Source organism: Haliotis rufescens, unplaced genomic scaffold (assembly GCF_023055435.1).
Source record: "Haliotis rufescens isolate VD_foot unplaced genomic scaffold, xgHalRufe1.0.p SCAF_2, whole genome shotgun sequence".
NCBI classification, from domain to species: Eukaryota; Metazoa; Mollusca; class Gastropoda; order Lepetellida; family Haliotidae; genus Haliotis; species Haliotis rufescens.
The window spans coordinates 48,128,945-48,151,129 of NW_025963890.1; the positions used below are offsets into that span (position 1 = coordinate 48,128,945).

The window sequence follows — 22,185 nt, forward strand, 5'->3', positions numbered from 1 at the left end:
CTCGTCACACGATAATACGTGTCTGCCCAGATATGGCATATATTCGTAATCATTATCAATTACGGGGAGTTGCGTACCTTGGGAGTGACAGGATCCTAAGATCGTGAATCCGAATGTCAGACTTTCACCATTGCCTATGATCTTAATCACTTGATACTTTTCAAGGCCGCGTTACACCTAGCCGAGAGCCCCAATGGGGGAACCCACTTGACTCAACCAGCCACATAGATCAAGGTACACGTGAGATAATTATATCAAGTGGTTAATGCAGATATTATTACATTCGTCTTCATGTGTATCTTACCTATTTACAAAACCTCGGTCAGTACTGATGTAGTTACATCGCTCTCACTGACACTCGTGCGTTGTCATGGAAACTAGTTTATATCAGAATCCTTTGATATGACATACAGTAAACTACGGTTATAACGAACACGCTTATAACGAACTTACGGATATAACGAACTTACTGTTTTGGTCCCAACTATTTGCTGTAGTTATGCTGTATATGTATATGTATATGTATAACGAACCACGGTTATAACGAACTAAAATTAGTAGTCCCTTTGCGTTCGTTATAACCGTACTTTACTGTATATCTTTAGAAGAAGAAGAGGAGGAGGAGCCGTTTACTATTAAATTATACTTCCGTGGTGCACTGGCCTGTTTTACTGTTTATTGCATTTTCTAAGATGTCCACATTACAATTTGTGATCGTGGCATGGATTATCGATGTTCCTGACAGGGCGTGGCTCATCTGACACACAGATACACCCACTGCATGCACACTGTCATCACAATGCTGCCTCCCAGCAGAGTCATGCCTCCCATTATAGCCTTATGTCGAAGGGGGGGGGGGGGGGGGGGGGGGGGGGGGCACGGGTGGCCCAGTCGTCTAAGGCGCCGCGATTCGCTGTGCAGAGTTGCGTCCCTTGGGCACGCCAGAAACCTATGATTGTGGGTTCGAATCCCGGTTCGCCCCGATTATGTTTCTAGGTTTGTCAGCACCATACCTGTGCTCGTGGGTTTCACCGAAGTGGTAAACGTCTGAGACCTGCATCACTTCGGGCTTTCCTCCCACATGAACCTGACACGCCGCGATATAACTGGAATACTGTTAAAAGCGGCGTTAAATCCAACTCACTCACTCACTTATGTCGAAGGCCGAGACGATTCCCCTCATTTGCGTGATAAAAGCGTAAAACCCAACTCACTCACTAACTCACGGTGAGCGAACACCGGGGCCTCTCATACCCAAAACGTGTCTGTGCCCTCCTGGAATTCAAGTTCATGTAGGCCAGTCTACAGCAGGTGACAAGTCTGTGACACCCTGGCAGAATGGTGCTAACCTGTATTCAGTCCCTCATCAGCTATTCAAAGGTCGCGTCTTATTAAATATGAGGTTTCTCCGTCTCTTCACAGATATATTCTAACAAGGTTAGAAACGGACACCCACATTTCTAAGAACCGTGATATTTGGTTGTATGCATATTAGGTGATACATTTTAACACAACAAGAAAGAAGCATAATATATTTGTATGAGAAGCTCTTTCTTTGGATTTGAAAAATTATAAATTTCGACAGGACAAATAAAAAAAGTAGCCACTGTTAACTCTTAAAATAACTGATCACATACATTATAATTATATAAGCTTTGGTTACCGCATACACCTAATAATGGAACCAGTTACCCCGGGGATGGGCGTAAATACAGGTGCATTTTGCTGTAAAACTTTAAACATCCTTCACTTTAAAAAGAATTTATATTTTTACCCATTAATCTGACCGGCCAAAGAAATAAATCTTGGTTGAATAAGAAATGTCAATGTGTTATTTACTAAACACAACTGTATGCTGATTTCATATTGGGATGATGCATATATTTTTTTCCAATTGGACAGACCCCAACCGTTTTTGTTTGTCAGCTTGTTGTTTAACGCCGCACTCAGCAATATTCCAGCTACACGATGGCGATCTGTAAATAATCGAGTCTGGACTAGACAATCCAGTGATTGACATCACGAGCATCGATCCACACAATTTGGATACAATGCATCAACATGCATCAACCAAGTCAGCGAGTCTGACCACCCAATCCGTTAGTCGCCTCTTAATCACAGAAATATAAAAAAATACTGTATTACTTGCCCGCAGATACCATATCGTGAAGAGATCACCCGTTTAATAAACATACAGCTGTATTGCACAATGTGTAATACCAAAGCGCGTGTTGATGTTCAAGTTTCACGAACAAATATTGAAAACTCTCAACATCCCTGGACTTATTCAACGACATTGCGTATAGAGATGATAGATCACTGAAAGGAGCTTATACACACACGATGACCCTAACAACCCTGTTGCTAGGCTGACGTCACATGGCATTGTTTCGCCGGTGGATCTTGCAAATTACGTCATCGGGTATTGTGATCAGGCTTTCACTCGTCAGATACCAGAACTATTCACTCGTTTCATAAAACTGGTACTACACGGGAGCTCGTTTAGTATTCTATATTATATCCGCTGCAAAGATTACATTGACTACAGCGGCTTTCAATTTTGTAAGACTAGCTGTATTTATGATGATGTTAGACAAGATTATCGTTCCGTACGCTCTGGTCGGAGCTACTGCACGAACCTGTGCGTAACTGACTGGTCCTTGATAGCAAGCCATACGTAGTTACCTCCCTTTGAATAGTTATCGCCACTTAGCCTGTTCGGTAAGTTTCTCAGTTCAAAGCACAATATTTGTCAATCATGATCTGATTATGTTTACGAAGTTTCAAATTAAGGTTACTGACTGTTTTTAAAGATCTGGATTTCCGCAGATGCATGCATACTATCCAATCAACAACGGTATGGGCGCATCTGCCTCTGTTATGAACGACAGGTTATAGTGACACCTTCAGGAACTCGATATACCGCTTCTGTCGACGTGACGTCGGACTCGTAATTTATAACTTTTTGGCAATCCTATTTTCACGAAATTGACATTGAAATTGACGTGATGTCGGATGCGTCATTGTTTTTCTGACCCCAGCGAAGTGAAATGTCCACACTATTTCGTCCACATTGAGGTGTCATTGCCAGAGACTGATTAAGAGACAGACACCCACACTAACTTCCTATATACCTCAGTGATATCAGGTGTTACACAGCACAGGTAGTTAATTAAACCAGGTAGCACTAATCAAGTAACTGACACTCACTGAGGAGATGTAATATGGATGATGTCTGTCTTGTATACAACATATTGTTAAAGCATACATGCATACATATTTTTGTGTTATTTCAATCATACTTGTGTAGAACATAGGTGGCCCAGTGGCTTAACCAGCCAAAACTTGCTGTGCAGAGTTGCCTTCCCTTACCTTGCTAGGATCTGCTGATCATTGGGTTGAATCCCAGATTCTCCCTGAATTGGTTTGTCAGATACATACCCATGGTGATGTATTTCACCAAAGTGGTAACTGGTATATAAGTGTTTAGGTAGCCTGCTTCGTGTTGTGCTTCCACCGACACTGCGATCCAGAGATCTGGACAATCAATAACCTTGACCACTTGGCCCAGCCCAAAATGAAGGTGCAGGGTAGAACAGGTCTTCGGCAACCCATGCTTGCAGTAAAAGGCGACAATGCAAATGTACAAGTATAAATTTATCACTTCCTTACTTAGTTCTTTTTTCACGACTGACACTGAAAACATCCTCCATTTACTATGTGAATGTACACATGTAAAAATGTTGTGGCAACATCAGATGCAATGGATAGAGAAAAGAACTGGCACTATACTGAGTATAGATAAGAATCACAATATTTTTGGTTTAAAGAAACACATAATGACATCTTGAATTTAATTTATATTGCAACAAAGCAAATATACACAAAATGAAATGCTGAAACTCCCTCCCTAATATTACCAAACTAAAAAATATCTCTAAAGCTTATATCATAAGCAAAAATATATCTAATACACGAAATGTGAATACGATAAATTATCATGCAACAACAATTTCGCATAACCATCCTGAATTGACAAATTTGCCTATCCTATGTGTACTGTATTAAATATGTATCACAATAGATTAACTTCATATACTCATATTGAACAACAATGTAATATATTAATGAAATAAAATGGCCTATCGGTATCTGTACCCAAGAAAAGAGAAATAAAGTGATAAACAAAAAAAGAAGTTCGGACTGGGAGAATATTGTTCAGTACACTGTCGTCAGTGTTACAGCTGGGTCATGGACAATGTTAGTAAAAAAAGTTGAATCAGACAAACTAGTGGTTGATGGCATGAGCACCATGTATTGCCACCCAGGAAGGAAGCGTCACATATAATAGACTGTAGCTATATGGATATGTTTCTCCTCCAGCCCCGGAAGAATGCAGCTGACTTGTGTGGAGGTAAGCGTCACATATAATAGGCTGTAGATACATGGATATGTTTCTCCTCCAGCCCAGGAAGACAGCAGCCGACTTGTGTGGTAATGGCGGAGGCACCTGAGTTGTTGAGTGGGGATCTGCTGAGCGGTGGACAGGAATACCGTGTACACCTGTCACATGACGGCCTACGCTGGCAGCTGACCAATCAGAAGAAGGAACCCGCAGGTAGATTAAAAATGGATTCATATGTTAATAATTTTTAATTTGAAGTTTACATGATGTATAGCTTTTCAAATGGACGAGAGGTCCATCACATGACTGCAAAATTGGCGTTCATAAGTGCATGGACAACACAATTTGATGTCAGTTGTTTTTGAAGAGTAATTTGTGCATACATATGCTCATGTCAACTTTTGAGCAACTATTTTATTCTGCCATACAGCTGGTTGTTGTGTGGCTGTCAGTGTAAACATGAAGTCACAGGAACTAAATAAAATAGTGTATAGATTTAGGCCTCCATCCTTTGAGGTAAAATATTGTGATAAAAAATTATAAGAACTGGCTTCATAGAGTGAGGGCCCAACATTGTGTGAACGTCGTCGCAAGCTCTGATGTTCATACAGTTTGACCATCACTCTATGAAGGTTCATTCTCCAATGAACTCACACAAAGTGAAAGTCAATTCTTAATGGTACATGTAGTTCACCCAATAGGCACCAAATCTTTCATCTAAACGTTGCAATTTGAAAATAAGACAAAAATCAGGTGCACTGCAGTGGCATTAATTTCATTGAATACGACATTTCAGCTAAACTCCAACGTCAAACATCTCTTTTTACGTTTTCCCTTCTTGATAGCTGAAAATACCACTGAATATAGTTCCACCACACAGTATCTAAGGGTTGTCGGGTAACCTAGTGGTTTAAGCCTTCACTCGTCACATAGACCAAAAGAATGTGTTAAAAGTATATGCATTTACTGTTGTACACGTCAACATGTTATACAGCTTTTTACTGTAAAGATAAAATAACATGGTTGCAATTCAGTATCTGGCTTGATATTAGTTATTGTGTCTTTAGTTGCCATATATGGTGTCATATTAGGCTGACGCCTCGCCCAATATTTTTCTTCTAAACTAATATGAAACCGTATATGGCAACTAAAGACACCATAACGAATATATTATGCCGAAAGCAATTGACAGCCATTGATGATGTCAAAGGGAGACCACTCTTTAAACCTTAGAGGCCAAACCTTGTTGAAAATTTAAACTATAATTTTTATCAATAAAGTCACGAAAGTGATCTAAAAGCAGATTAACGTCCTTGCACGTCACAATTAATTATAGTAAAACACAAAACAGTTTCAAATAAAGAATATCCATGTGAAATATGTGAAGTGGGTGTTGGAAAATCCAAGATGGCCGTTACGGACGGTATACGGTCTCATATTAGGTCAGTATCAACCATCTTGTTTTTTTACTGACGGTATACGGGCTCATGTGGGGTCAGTAGTTCTGCTCTCTGATTGGTCAATCTCACTTTGAGGCATAATAAAGGCTCCTATGGGGTTAATAGTTCTGCGCTCTGATTGGTCAATCTCACTTTGAGGCATAATAAAGGCTCCTATGGGGTTAATAGTTCTGCGCTCTGATTGGTCAATCTCACTTTGAGGCATAATAATTGTCAATATTTCACTTGTGTGTAGAAATAGTTGAGCCCAGCATGTGACTGTTTGTTTGCAGCTATTTGAACTGAATGTGGATTAGAAATGCAATTGACCAACTTCAAAACTCCCACCATGATGCAAACTGGACCTTGTTGTTTTAGAAATCTCTGACAACTCGGATTTCATTCTAAAGAGAATGTTTGTATGATCAGATTAGTTTTTTAAATCAAAGAAAAGATCAATGCATCAGTGTTGCTTTCAATTCTTCAAAATGATATTCTCAATCTGTTGTTTCTTTAAGCACAAGGCTGAAGGGGGAGGTGGGGTAGCCTAGTGGTTAAAGCAGTCGATCATCACGCCGAAGGCCTGGGTTCTCCATATGGGTACAATGGGTGAAGCCCATTTCTGGTGTTCCCTGTCGCGAGATTGGTGGAATATTGCTAAAAGTGGCGTAAAACCATACTCTCTCAGAGTGCGATCGTAGTGCTACGACTGTCATAAGTCTATGTTAAAGTATTTGAGTTACAATCATCTTACCACCACGATCGCTTTGTCGAACAGGGTCCAGACCTGATGGTATGTAAGTCACAAGTTCCATTTTGAAAACAATTAGATACATCCAATGTTAACATTGTGTTGAATACACCATCTTGTTAGTTACGACTGTATGGGAAATGTGAGACTTTGCCCAGGTTTGGATGGTGGGAAACGATAAGGATTACAGGGTTGGACACAGCCACAAGTCCACTTGTCTATTAGGCCTAGATGAGTGACAATCCAGGACTTGTAGTTTTCTAGCCAAATGTTTTATTCAAACCACTGGTCTAAAGTGAGCTGCAGACTGTTTGGATTTGACCAATGTTATCTGATGCTGGATTCAGTGTTCCTGTTTACCGGTAATTGCCAGTTTTGTACTGGTAAAATTAGGCTTGGACCAGTAATTCATGTGACTGCCAGTCCCTGTGGACTGGCAAATAGAGTACCTTATATATCTTTGTTGTTGAATAAAAGATTTGCTCTCGGTTTTTCAAAAGTCAGCTTGTCTGTTTCCATCAGGGTTTCCTGTTGTCTATTGTCAGTGCAAAGAAACAACATTTCACTTTGCTGTGAGGTTAAATATGTATTTGTAGTGACTTCGTCTGGAATTATTTAAAAAAAGGAGAAAATTGTGACTTACCTTTGTGGTAATGATGTGCAGATCTAAGTTACTTCGGAGATGACGTCTGTGCAATCAAACATGTTAAAAGAATTTAAGCCAGGTCATTTTCATGCATTTTTTTATTTGTTGAAAGTTGGGACTGACAAAAATTAGGGGGGACTGGTCATTTGTACAGTTGCCCAGTCCCAACTATGAAATTGTCAGTCCCAGGGACCCTTGGTTCGTTGGGAGTAGTCCCTAGTTTTCCACATTATAAATTGGTTATCACATTTGGTTTCCTAAGGTGACAGGCAAGATTTAGTTGGTCAGTATTTATCTAACTTTGAGGGGATATGTTGAACCCTTTGCTCACTGTTTTATTGTAGAGGTCAGCCTCCCGTGGAGTGACATCTACGGCCTGGGGTCAGATGGCCTGGGGGAGACAACTCAGGTGAATGGTGAGGGCAAGAGCTTCACCATCCACTTTATATCCCGCAGAAAGGATAAGAAGTGGAGGGCAGCTGAGAAGAAGTTTGATGTGAAGGAAGGTGACGTCAGTGCATGGGTTGTCCAGATACAAGCCAAGTATCGACCAGGTGGGTTTCTCTGCTTGTGGTGGACGTCATGACAGAATTTGATGAAATGAATACTAACACTTCCAATATTATTTGTTGCTTGTTCTGTTTTGTTCAGCGACCCCTAAAAGCCTGCTTGTGATAGTGAACCCAATCGGGGGCAAGGGTCAAGGTCGACAGATCTACGAGAAGAAGGTGGCAGGTCTCTTCAAGACGGCAGAGATTAACACTCATGTTATCTGTAAGTACCACATTTTCCTGTATTGTGCACACTTTTTCCCCAATATTACAGCCGAGTAGAGGGGTGTGATCATAATACATGCAGACAATGAATTTTGATTTTATTTCCCAATGCAAAGTTATGACCATGAGCATGTACCACTGGATCCATACTGAAGAATGCAAATTAGTTCTGGATCGGTGAAGATCCAGGGTAGAATATGTCTTCAGTAACCCATGCTTTCTGTGAAAGGTGACTATGCTTGTTGTAAGAGGCCACTAACGGGATCAGGTGGTTGATGCATGTCATCGATCCTAATTGTGTGGATCGATGCTCATGATATCAATCACTGGATTGTCTAGTCCAGACTCAATTTTTTACACAGACTGCTGTCATATAGCTGGAATTTTGCTGAGTGCGGCGTTAAACAACAAACAAACAAACAACAAACATTAGTTCTGTTGTTACACTATCTGGATATAAAAGGAGTTCATTGTATATCTGGACAAAGTAGACACAATTTATGGAAAAGCAACTTCTTCTTTGTATATATGTGGACTTAAGTTTGTAATCCAGCTCTGGAGGCTGATATATAATGGAGCACAAGTGGGCCTGCGGTCTACTTCACTGCAGTCTACTGTGCAGAGTTGCCTCCCCTAGCTGTGTCAGGATCCACTTGATCCAGTAAGTGGTGAATAGAAGATGACAAGGTTATGTACAGGAGGTTCACCCATTTTTCTTGGAACTGTAATAATTGGCTATAGTCTCCGTTTTGCAGTAAACGTGAACGTGGACGTGAGCATATTGGATCGGAATAGGTCATGTTTGTGTGACTCTGTCACTCTGTGACTCATTCCTTTTAGTCACCGGTTTCCCTGGTCTAAAATCAAATTGTTCACATGCCACCTTGATGTTGCTTGAATATAGGTGACTGAATTGTTTGTTTCAGTGGTGGAAGCTGTTTGCTCGCCAGGTCTTAGATCCATGTTCGACACTCGCTCGCTCGCTCACTCACTCACTCACTCACTCACTCACTCACTCACCCACTCACCCACTCACCCACTCACTCACTCACTCACTGTTGCAGTGACAGAAAGGGCCAGACATGCAGAAGAAATTATCAACAACTTTGACTTCTCTGATGTGGAAGGGTTAGTAATCACAATGATTTCTACAGAAAAGGTTGTTCTAATACGAAGGAACCTGCATGCTGATTTTCAGATATCTAAAGCACAAAGGTCATGTCACTGAAAAACTCGTTTCAAGGTTATTGTTGTCACAGGATGATTTGCTTTTACGAAGTCTGCTACGAGAAAGCTAGCCCTCCATGAAGGGCTATAGGTCCCATTCCCTCTACTGAACAACTGGCCAACAGGTGTTTGGGCTTGAAGCAGGAACTGACACTCTTCTAAAAGGAGTGAAAATGCTGGCTGGTATCTCTGCACAGCTTAGACCTACTTGAATTTATACCACAACATTAAGGATGGAGAAACTTGGCCTGCACCTTCCTATTGACAGTCTCTCCTAAACCTGCTTAACTGTTTCTGTTTGATGTTTTAATAGTTTCCATTGTAAACATTTGTATCGTGGATCTAAGATATCTTTTCCAGTTTTGAAGATACTTTGATTTTTATTGCCCATGCAATTTCACTTTGGTGACACATATTTAAGGAATGAAGTTTTCTCTACCCCTATGTGTAGTGTCTGTAAAGCATAGTTTTGGACCCACGAAGTCCGGGGTAGAATAGGTCTTCAGCAACCCCTGCTTGTAAAAGGCGACTATGCTTGACGTAAGAGGCGACTAACGGGATCAGGTGGTCAGGCTCGCTGATGCATGTCATCATATCTCAATTGCGTTGATCGATGCTCATATCAATTACTGGATTGTCTAGTCCAGACTCGATTATTTACAGACCGCCGTCATATAGCTGGAATATTGCTGAGTGCGACGTTAAGCAACAAACAAACAAACAAACAATTGGAACAGTGCCATGGCGTCCGTCCATTATAACGTATAGTGTACTTTATCCCAGATTGTTGATGCCTTTGATCTTTTCACGAAGCATGTTAGAATCCATTGTCAGGTGAGCTAACAAACATACGGCCAGTGGTGAATGGTGGGTGTCATGTTGGGGAGGTGTCCAGAGGTTGATTTCTGATGTCAGCCGTTTTGTGTGTGTCCAGCATCGTGACAGTGGGAGGAGACGGGATGTACCAGGAGGCACTCAACACGCTCATCCAACGGAACCAGAAAGAGGCTGGCATCGACGTCAATAATCCAGAGTCTGTCCTCAAGCCGCTAGATATCAAGTTTGGCATCATTCCAGCAGGTGCTTGTTGCTGTGTACCGATTAGTTTCACAAATTTGTAATATCTGTAAAAGATGTAAGACATTTGTATCATTAGTTTTGTTTGATTTTACTGTAGGAAAATTAAGGTTCTGGCCTTATGGTGTCTGTTATGGTCTCTGATCTTACTCTATCAAGGTACAGTCAATGGTGCCTTTGACCCGTGAAGATCCAGAGTAGAATAGGTCTTCAGCAATCCATGCTTGCTGTAAAAGGCGACTACGCTTGTTGTAAGAGGCGACTAACGGGATCGGGTGGTCAGGCTCACTGACTTGGTTGATGCATGTCATCGATCCCAATTGCGTGGATCGATGCCCGTGATGTCATTCACTGGATAGTCTTGTCCAGACTCGATTATTTACAGACTGCCGTCATATAGCTGGATTATTGCTGAGTGCGGCGTTAAACAACAAACAAACAAACAATGGTGTCTTTAATGCTCTCTCATCTTCTCTATCAAGGTACAGGCAATGGTGTCTTTAATGCTCTCTCATCTTCTCTATCAAGGTACAGGCAATGGTGTCTTTAATGCTCTCTCATCTTCTCTATCAAGGTACAGGCAATGGTGTCGTTAATGCTCTCTCATCTTCTCTATCAAGGTACAGGCAATGGTGTCTTTAATGCTCTCTCATCTTCTCTATCAAGGTACAGGCAATGGTGTCGTTAATGCTCTCTCATCTTCTCTATCAAGGTACAGGCAATGGTGTCTTTAATGCTCTCTCATCTTCTCTATCAAGGTACAGGCAATGGTGTTGCAAATTGGGCTTGTGGTGTTAACGATGTTGAGACTGCAGCTCTACATGTAATACGAGGTAAGTTTTTATTGGACATTTGCTGCTATAACATTGTTGTTTAACATTTAAAGAATATTACAATGATATATTCCTTACAGACACCATTTATTATAAAAATCATGTAACTAAAATATAGGCAAACATGCATTCCTTACATAACGTCTATTTCTTAGTATACATGCAGTTAGAATGTCTGTTGTGTGGAAACAGTTAGAATGTCTGTTGTGTGGAAACAGTTAGAATGTCTGTTGTGTGGAAACAGTTAGAATGTCTGTTGTGTGGAAACAGAATGTCTGTTGTGTGGAAACAGTTAGAATTTCTGTTGTGTAGAAACAGTTAGAATGTCTGTTGTGCGGAAACAGTCAGAATGTCTGTTGTGTGGAAACAGTTAGAATGTCTGTTGTGAGGAAACGGTTAGAATGTCTGTTGTGTGGAAACAGTTAGAATGTCTGTTGTGTGGAAACAGAATGTCTGTTGTGTGGAAACAGTTAGAATGTCTGTTGTGTGGAAACAGTTAGAATGTCTGTTGTGTGGAAACAGTTAGAATGTCTGTTGTGTGGAAACAGAATGTCTGTTGTGTGGAAACAGTTAGAATTTCTGTTGTGTAGAAACAGTTAGAATGTCTGTTGTGCGGAAACAGTCAGAATGTCTGTTGTGTGGAAACAGTTAGAATGTCTGTTGTGAGGAAACGGTTAGAATGTCTGTTGTGTGGAAACAGTTAGAATGTCTGTTGTGTGGAAACAGTTAGAATGCCTGTTGTGTGGAAACTTGTGTGGAACCAGTTAGAATGTCTGTTGTGTGGAAACAGTTAGAATGTCTGTTGTGTGGAAACAGTAAGAATGTCTGTTGTGTGGAAAAAGTTGGAATGTCTGTTGTGTGGAAACAGTTAGAATGTCTGTTGTGTGGAAACAGTTAGAATGTCTGTTGTGTGGAAACAGTTAGAATGTATGTTGTGTGGAAACAGAATGTCTGTTGAGTGGAAACAGTTAGAATTTCTGTTGTGTAGAAACAGTTAGAATGTCTGTTGTGCGGAAACAGTTAGAATGTCTGTTGTGTGGAAACAGTTAGAATGTCTGTTGTGTGGAAACAGTTAGAATGTCTGTTGTGTGGAAACAGTTAGAATGTCTGTTGTGTGGAAACAGTTAGAATGTCTGTTGTGTGGAAACAGTTAGAATGTCTGTTGTGTGGAAACAGTTAGAATGTCTGTTGTGTGGAAACAGTTAGAATGTCTGTTGAGTGGAAACAGTTAGAATGTCTGTTGTGTAGAAACAGTTAGAATGTCTGTTGTGTGGAAACAGTTAGAATTTCTGTTGTGTAGAAACAGTTAGAATGTCTGTTGTGTGGAAACAGTTAGAATGTCTGTTGTGTTGAAACAGTTAGAATGTCTGTTGTGTGGAAACAGTTAGAATGTCTGTTGTGTGGAAACTTGTGTGGAACCAGTTAGAATGTCTGTTGTGTAGAAACAGTTAGAATGTCTCTTGTGTGGAAACAGTTAGAATGTCTGTTGTGTGGAAACAGTTGGAATGTCTGCTGTGTGGAAACAGTTAGAATGCCTGTTGTGTGGAAACTTGTGTGGAACCAGTTAGAATGTCTGTTGTGAGGAAACAGTTGGAATGTCTGTTGTGTAGAAACATTTAGAATGTCTGTTGTGTAGAAACAGTTAGAATGTCTGTTGTGTAGAAATATTAAGAATGTCTGTTGTGTGGAAACAGAATGTCTGTTGTGTGGAAACAGTTAGAATGTCTGTTGTGTGGAAACAGCTAGAATGTCTGTTGTGTGGAAACAGAATGTCTGTTGTGTGGAAACTTGTGTGGAAACAGTTAGAATGTCTGTTGTGTGGAAACAGTTAGAATGTGTGTTGTGTGGAAACAGAATGTGTGTTGTGTGGAAACAGTTAGAATGTCTGTTGTGTGGAAACAGTTTGAATGTCTGTTGTGTGGAAAGGTTTACTTTTTTTCATGCCTGTTTATTCTTGTATGATATTAAAATGAAGGTCGAGTCTGTGTTTTTGTGTTTTGTCAGGCGAGGTAAACAATTTCAACATTTTCGGCATCTATGAACCAGGCAAGCTCGTGTGCTTCAGCGGCCTTCTCTTTGCCTATGGATTCTACAGCGACATGGTTAAAAAGACGGATGAGAAGCGATGGATGAAAACATTCAGATATCCTTGTAGGTTGCCATTCTTTCTCCTGTATCTCTCAAGATTGTTAGTGTCCGGTATTTCACACTATGAATAAATACACATTTTAAGATTTTCACCCATCAGTAGCATAGTTTACATTGGTGTCTGTGGATTTACAGAGTTACCTCCCTTGGCTGTGCCAGGATCCTGGATCAGTATCCTGGTCTCTTGGCATAACATCTGTACTCATTGGCTTCATCAATGCAGAAACATCTGAACCACTTTTCAAGTTAAGCTGACATGACCTATGAGTAAAATATTGTGAAACACAACTCTCTCACTCACTCGAAGCATCTGCTTGTCCCAGGGCAGTTTTTGAAATTGCTTTCTGCTAGATATCATGTGATACATGGGCCAGGAACCCACCATCAAAGACCCTTGAGTCTTGTAATATTTCTTCACCTCATTCAACTTAGTTTCTGAATACAGTCAAGTCCCGTTAATCCGACATCGATGGTTGCATATGATTATGTCGGATAAACGAGTATGTCGGATAACCGAAATTAAGTAGTATCAACGTTCGTCATCGAAAATCGGACAACTACACGATAGATAAGGATTCAAACATGTAATAAAAAATATGACATAAATATTCATATTGTTATGTTACATTGTTGGCAGAATATTTTTTCTAATCATGCAACCTCTAAAGTTTAACACCAAACAACTGTTACGGACTGTATGACTTATTCAAAATACTTTAAAAAGCATAGTCTGGAATGAAAGTCGCAACTTTGAAACTGGTACCTAAAGCTTAAGAAAGCTGCTTTCTAAGTGGCTAATGTCGACTTCCTGTGGGTCATTTCATTGGTAGGTCATAGTTCGCGAAAGGTTGTTCTGACATGACCTGTAATGGGATGTCCTCGTCGATAGCGAGAACTTGTATCTGATTTGAATTAGATTGAGGTAATCTAAGCATGTGATTTATCCTGTTTTCTTTATTTAAAGCATTAATTGTTTATTGTTAAGCAAGTTTATTTCTGCAGATGTTGTAATATGCAGCTATCAGTTGATTTATCTTGCATCAAAACACAGGCTGTGTACTCTCGGGCAGATGGCCACAGAGTACGCTGATCACTGTGTTGGATTAATGAGACTGATTTCGGTAATTCGTTGCAAATTAGGTGTGTCTCAGTCGGGGTGCGAGACTGTCGGATTAACAGGTCTAAATAGCACTGATTGAATTGGTTCCCATCATTGGTGTCTGATAAAGCCGATTGTCGGATTAACAAGTGTCGGATTAACGAGACTTGACTGTATATTGGTGAATTTGAACCGTGTATTTTTCCATAAATAATTTTTGACTCCTTTGTTAAAATCATTCACCACCTCCGAACAACACACCTTTGCTTGCACACTTGGGGTTCAACATGCATCCAGTGTCAATCAGTGTTGGCTAGGACTGTCTCCCTGGTCTAGAGGTAGAGCATCCGCCCGGAAGGAAGGTTGGTGGTTCGATCCACGGCCATGTCATATCAAAAGACGTTTACAAGATGGTACTTGTTCTTACCCTGCCTGGAGCTTTAGCATTAAGGGGCTAAAACAAGGACTGGTTGGCTCAGAGCCAATATACTGTATCTGAGTGGGGTACTCATATTAAACTGCAGCATGGTATCTCAGTGGGCAAGCACTATGAAATCGGCATTAGTTCAGGCTAGTACGAGCAGTCACACATAAACACACACGTGCATGCACGTCCCTATATAAGAGCAATAACCTTGGACGCGAAGTTAAACTAAATTTCACTTCACCTCACCTCACCTCACCTCACCTCACCTCACCTCACCTCAGCACACCTCACCTCAGCACACCTCACCTCACCTCACCTCACTTTACCTCACATCACCTCAGCACACATCACCTCACCTAATTTCACCTCACCTAATTTCACCTCACCTCACCTCACCTCACCTCACCTCACCTTGGCTAGATATCTTTGTTGCCCACTTGGAGAGCTGCTCGTCATCTGACCCGTTGCCGGAGAGACCTATGACAAACACTGTCCGAGGGTAACACAGCCAGTGGAATACCCATAGCAGCAGTGTGTTGGTGGATGATGGGTGACACTTGTGGTGGGTGACATTTCGGTTTACATTTCCAGATGTGCTGCTAACCAGTATGTTGGGCAAGAGGCGTGTTTATGAGGCGGACATCCAGGTGCTCGAGGCACCGAGTCTTGAGAACAACGCACAGGACAAGCGTGGGTAATAGTGCTTTGTGTAGACATAGGCAGTGGGATAAAGAGTGCCCGATGTAGCTGTGGAGTGCTCGATGTAGATGTAGAGTGCCAGATGTAGAGTGCCAGATGTAGAGCGCCAGATATAGAGTGCCAGATGTAGAGTGCCAGATGTAGAGCGTCAGATGTAGAGCGTCAGATGTAGAGTGCCAGATGTAGAGCGTCAGATGTAGAGGGCCAGATGTAGAGCGTCAGATGTAGAGTGCCAGATGTAGCTGTGGAGTGCTCGATGTAGAGCGTAGAGGGCCAGATGTAGAGAGACAGATGTAGAGTGCCAGATGAAGAGTGCCAGATGTAGAGTGCCCGATGTAGAGTGTCAGATGTAGAGTGCCAGATGTAGCTGTGGAGTGCTCGATGTAGAGCGTAGAGGGCCAGATGTAGAGCGTCAGATGTAGAGCGTCAGATGTAGAGTGCCAGATGTAGAGTGCCCGATGTAGAGTGTCAGATGTAGAGTGCCAGATGTAGATGTAGAGTGCCAGATGTAGCTGTGGAGTGCTCGATGTAGGATGTAGAGGGCCAGATGTAGAGGGCCAGATGTAGAGCGTCAGATGTAGAGTGCCAGATGTAGAGTGCCCGATGTAGATGTAGAGTGCCAGATGTAGCTGTGGAGTGCTCGATGTAGAGCGTCAGATGTAGAGCGTCAGATGTAGAGTGCCAGATGTAGAGTGCCAGATGTAGAGTGCCAGATGTAGAGTGCCAGATGTAGAGCATCAGATGTAGAGCGCCAGATGTAGAGCGCCAGATGTAGAGTGCCAGATGTAGAGCGCCAGATGTAGAGCATCAGATGTAGAGTGCCAGATGTAGAGTGCCAGATGTAGAGCGCCTGATGTAGAGAGTCAGATGTAGAGTGCCAGATGTAGAGTGCCAGATGTAGAGTGCCAGATGTAGAGTGCCAGATGTAGAGTGCCCGATGTAGAGCGTCAGATGTAGAGTGCCAGATGTAGCTGTGGAGTGCTCGATGTAGAGTGTAGAGGGCCAGATGTAGAGGGCCAGATGTAGAGCGTCAGATGTAGAGTGCCAGATGTAGAGTGCCAGATGTAGAGTGCCCGATGTAGAGTGCCAGATGTAGCTGTGGAGTGCTCGATGTAGAGCGTCAGATGTAGAGCGCCAGATGTAGATGTAGAGTGCCAGATGTAGCTGTGGAGTGCTGGATGTAGAGTGTAGAGGGCCAGATGTAGAGGGCCAGATGTAGAGCGTCAGATGTAGAAAGCCAGATGTAGAGTGCCCGTGCCAGATGTAGCTGTGGAGTGCTCGATGTAGAGCGTCAGATGTAGAGCGCCAGATGTAGATGTAGAGTGCCAGATGTAGCTGTGGAGTGCTGGATGTAGAGCGTAGAGGGCCAGATGTAGAGCGTCAGATGTAGAAAGCCAGATGTAGAGTGCCCGATGTAGAGTGCCCGATGTAGAGTGCCAGATGTAGCTGTGGAGTGCTCGATGTAGAGCGTCAAATGTAGAGCGCCAGATGTTGAGCGTCAGATGTAGAGTGCCAGATGTAGATGTAGAATGCCAGATGTAGCTGTGGAGTGCTCGATGTAGAGCGTCAGATGTAGAGCGCCAGATGTAGAGCGCCAGATGTAGAGTGCCAGATGTAGAGCGTCAGATGTAGAGTGTCAGATGTAGAGTGTCAGATGTAGAGTGCCAGATGTAGAGAGCCAGATGTAGAGTGCCAGATGTAGAGCGTCAGATGTAGAGTGCCAGATGTAGAGTGCCAGATGTAGAGTGCCAGATGTGGAGTGCCAGATGTGGAGTGCCAGATGTAGAGCGTCAGATGTAGAGCGCCAGATGTAGAGTGCCAGATGTAGAGCGCCAGATGTAGAGTGCCAGATGTGGAGTGTCAGATGTAGAGTGTCAGATGTAGAGCATCAGATGTAGAGCGCCAGATGTAGAGAGCCCGATATAGAGTGCCAGATGTAGAGTGCCAGATGTAGAGCGTCAGATGTAGAGAGTCAGATGTAGAGCGTCAGATGTAGAGTGTCAGATGTAGAGAGCCAGATGTAAAGCGTCAGATGTAGAGTGCCAGATGTAGAGTGCCAGATGTAGAGCGCCAGATGTAGAGCGCCAGATGTAGAGTGCCAGATGTAGAGCGCCAGATGTAGAGTGCCAGATGTAGAGCGCCAGATGTAGAGTGCCAGATGTAGAGTGCCAGATGTAGAGCGCCTGATGTAGAGAGTCAGATGTAGAGTGTTAGATGTAGAGTGCCAGATGTAGAGTGCCAGATGTAGAGCATCAGAAGTAGAGTGCCAGATGTAGGGGTAGAGAGGTGTATCTGCTCCAGATGTTGGTGTATCGACTCACTCATGCTGCAATTGTGTGTGACACTGTGTGTTTCAGGGCAGAGTCCGAAGGAGCTGCCGCCTCCCCCACAGAGCTAGGTATGCAGTCACAAGGCTTGTTACCAAATGAATGAAATGTGGTAGTATAGAACCTTCATAGAGACTGTGTTGTACCAGTCCATGCTATCACTGCATTGTATCATGGTATAGAACCTTCATAGAGACTGTGTTGTACCAGTCCATGCTATCACTGCATTGTATCATTGTATAGAACCTTCATAGAGACTGTGTTGTACCAGTCCATGCTATCACTGCATTGTATCATGGTATAGAACCTTCATAGAGACTGTGTTGTACCAGTCTATGCTATCACTGCATTGTATCATGGTACATAACAGAAAAAACCCTTGCTTAAATCTTGCTACAGGAGCGTTGTACCATTTATGACAAAGTCACTTATAACAAACTGACGGATATAATGAACTGGGTTTTTTTTGTCCTGACCATTTGCTGTAAATATGATGTATATACAGTAAACTACATTTATAATGAACACGCTTATAACGAACTGACAGATATGAATTTATTTTTGGGTCCCAGCCACTGCTGTTTATATATGCTTTACATATGCATATAACAAAGTAATGTTAAGATAAACTCAATCTCATTAAAATCAGACCTGAGTTCTCGCTGCCGCTAAACAAAGATCTGAGGTCATCCCATTACGGGTCACGTCAGAACGACCTTTCACGAACTTTGACCGACGACTGAAATGACAAACAAGAAGTAGACATCAGCCAATGAGAAAGCAGCTTTCTCGAGCTTTACTGCAGTCGTTTCAACCTGGCGACTTCCATTTCAGATTACGCTTGAAAAATATGTTGAAAAAGTTCTCGATTAAAATTTTGAAAACTGAACAAACGAACATTCCGGAATGTCTAATATATGGTTGAGATTGTATAGCAATGCTTCCCACATACTGTTCAACGCCTCCTCTGTTGAAATGTTTATCCCACTGAAGCGAGATTATTTTGACAAATGAGTCGTACGGGTCGTAACTGTCGTTCAGAATACCCCGTGTTGACATTTTTGAGGTTGCATGATTAGGAAACACATTCCGACTGTCACTATTATGATCTGGTAAGCGACGTCCTGATTGGTCAGATGAAAGGTTGTTCTGACGTGACCCGTAATGGGATGTTCTCATATCTTTGTTTAGCGGTAGCGAGAACTAGGATCTGATTTTAATGAGATTGAAATAAACTAAAATTAGTGGCCCCTTTGAGTTCGTTATAACCGTAGTTGACTGTAAGCTTATTACGAACTACGGTTACAACGAACTAAAATTAGTAGTCCCATGAGTTCATTATAACCCTAGTTTACTGTATATGATGGCGGTCTGTAAATAACCGATTCCAGACCATACAAACCAGATATTGTGAGCAACGATGCACTCCATCGGGTTAAACTGACAGACAGATGTCGCCTCGGTATGTAGCCTTGTTCTTGTGTCGCAGGATGGCGGAGACTGGAGACGAGGGAGTACATGGATGTCCTCATGTTTGTCTGTGATCTCAACACTGCCGGGGAGCAGCTCGTAATGGACCCATCGTCACAGACCATCACCGTTCTGCTGTCTAAGCACTGTGGAAGAATCAGCCACCTCAAGGTGTTTTTGGGGGCGATGACAGGGAAGAAAGAGAGTGTAAGTCTGGTTACATTATATTCCATGCATTGGTTACTGTATACTCCATGCATTGGTTACATTATATTCCATGCATTGGTTACTGTATACTGCATGCGTTGGTTTCTGTATACTCCATGCATTGGTAACTGTATACTCCATGCATTGGTTTCTGTATACTCCATGCATTGGTTACTGTATACTCCATGCATTGGTTACTGTATACTCCATGCATTGGTTACTGTATACCCCATGCCTTTTGGTTACTGTATACTCCATGCATTGGTTACTGTATACTCCATGCATTGGTTACTGTATACTGCATGCATTGGTTACTGTATACTGCATGTGTTGGTTTCTGTATACTCCATGCATTGGTTTCTGTATACTCCATGCATTGGTTACTGTATACTCCATGCATTGGTTTCTGTATACTCCATGCATTGGTTACTGTATACTCCATGCATTGGTTACTGTATACTGCATGCATTGGTTATTGTATACTCCATGCATTGGTTACTGTATACTCCATGCATTGGTTACTGTATACTCCATGCATTGGTTACTGTATACTCCATGCATTGGTTTCTGTATACTGCATGCATTGGTTACTGTATACTGCATGCATTGGTTACTGTATACTCCATGCATTGGTTTCTGTATACTTCATGCATTGGTTACTGTATACTCCATGCATTGGTTACTGTATACTCCATGCATTGGTTACTGTATACTCCATGCATTGGTTTCTCTATACCCCATGCATTGGTTTCTGTATACCTCACTCACTCACTCACTCACTCACTCACTCACTCACTCACTCACTCACTCACTCACTCACTCACTCACTCACTCACTCACTCACTCCTAAATGTGAAAATTACAGCCTACCTAATACCTATTTTCATTGGAGCTCACAAAACTTTGTGCTAACAATCTTTCCGTGCTATTCCAGCTGCAGGCTCCACAGTTGACTGTCCTGAAAAATGTCACAGCATTTAAGATCAAGGTCAAGGTCTGTGATGAGAACTCCTCGAAGTCTGAAAAACAGAAGGAACTGGAACACTTACTGGACGTCGATGGGGAGGTGTACCGAGCAGAGACCATGGATCTCGAGATACGGTATGCAAACCTTTTAGTTGGAACTGTGACAATGTATACAGTATGCAAACTTTTTAGTTTGAACTGTGACAATGTATACGGTATGCAAACTTTTTAGTTCAAACTGTGACAATGTATACGGTATGCAAACCTTTTAGTTGGAACTGTGACAATGTATACAGTATGCAAACTTTTTAGTTTGAACTGTGACAATGTATACGGTATGCAAACCTTTTAGTTGGAACTGTGACAATGTATACAGTATGCAAACTTTTTAGTTTGAACTGTTACAATGTATACGGTATGCAAACCTTTTAGTTGGAACTGTGACAATGTATACGGTATGCAAACTTTTTAGTTCGAACTGTGACAATGTATACGGTATGCAAACTTTTTAGTTCGAACTGTGACAATGTATACGGTATGCAAACTTTTAAGTTCAAACTGACAATGTATACGGTATGCAAACTTTTTAGTTCAAACTGTGACAATGTATACGGTATGCAAACTTTTTACTTCGAACTGTGACAATGTATACGGTATGCAAACTTTTTAGTTCAAACTGTGACCATGTTTGTTTCAAAACCGTTAATTTTTAAAGAGTATATTGTGTCATTCTGTGCAATCCAGTCACACAAACATCTCAATTCCTTGGAAATAGAAAAATGCAATAGCATATCTTATGCAGTGAGGCCTTGTAGTCCTGTTGACCATCAAAGGAATATGAAGTTCTGCATAAGTCAATACAATCAGACCAGCATGTGGATAAGGATTCCGCAGGGCCATGAAGTTACATTGTCTTCATCGGTATAGCGAGCTAAGAGTTAAAAAACTTTAACTGTGTAATTTTCAACCTCTAACATATCAGGGGCGGTCGGGTAGCCCAGTGGTTAAAGTGTTCGCTCGTCACGCCGAAGACCCGGGTTTCGATTCCCGACATGGGTTCAATGTGTGAAGCCCATTTCTGGTGTCTCCCATCGTGATATTGCTGGAATATTGCTAAAAGCGGCGTAAAACCATACTCACTCACTCACCCACTCACACTTACATATCAATTATTATTTTATTTTTTAAACGTTTTTATTGTTGTTGTAGATTAATACAGTATTCCGTCAAAGACATATTTTGGATTGCATAGAATGGCATAATACACTCTTTAAAAAATAACATATCAATTATTGATATATGATGTTTTATCTTACCTGTCGCTACACAGTGCTACATTTTACAAACAGACAGTCCTGGAACAGAGAGACAGTTGAAACAGACTATAGCCTGTGCACCGATACCCACGAGTTATAAGCCTTGGCCTGTAATTCCTTATATTCTTCTCTGTCTGCTTTGCATCTTACAGAAGGGCTGTTGTTAAGCGCACAAGACAACTTGCAAAACAGAAGATAATGCCAGGCCTTCCTCCTCTGGTTCTCAACCCCTCCTCCACCTCTATGCCTTCGGAGTCTTCCTCTATGTCATCGCCGGCACCCCCGGGTCTTCCTCCCAAGTCGATGTCCTCCACCTCTATGTCTTCAGAGTCTTCCTCTATGTCATCGCCGGCACCCCCGGGTCTTCCTCCC

At 41.9% G+C, this 22,185-nt stretch overlaps 1 protein-coding gene across 1 annotated transcript in view; it reads left to right on the forward strand.

Moving 5' to 3' along the window:
* The window catches only part of LOC124146248 (ceramide kinase-like), a 28,040-nt gene that overhangs the window by 343 nt on the left and 5,512 nt on the right, over positions 1–22,185 (forward strand). The window contains exons 2-12 of the mRNA XM_048400074.1: positions 4,467–4,618; positions 7,586–7,795; positions 7,893–8,015; positions 9,082–9,145; positions 10,179–10,324; positions 11,080–11,154; positions 13,159–13,305; positions 15,420–15,522; positions 17,885–17,925; positions 19,344–19,531; positions 20,466–20,632. Of these exons, the coding sequence (XP_048256031.1) occupies positions 4,467–4,618; positions 7,586–7,795; positions 7,893–8,015; positions 9,082–9,145; positions 10,179–10,324; positions 11,080–11,154; positions 13,159–13,305; positions 15,420–15,522; positions 17,885–17,925; positions 19,344–19,531; positions 20,466–20,632 (1,416 nt within the window). The remainder of the gene's footprint in view (positions 1–4,466; positions 4,619–7,585; positions 7,796–7,892; positions 8,016–9,081; positions 9,146–10,178; positions 10,325–11,079; positions 11,155–13,158; positions 13,306–15,419; positions 15,523–17,884; positions 17,926–19,343; positions 19,532–20,465; positions 20,633–22,185) is intronic.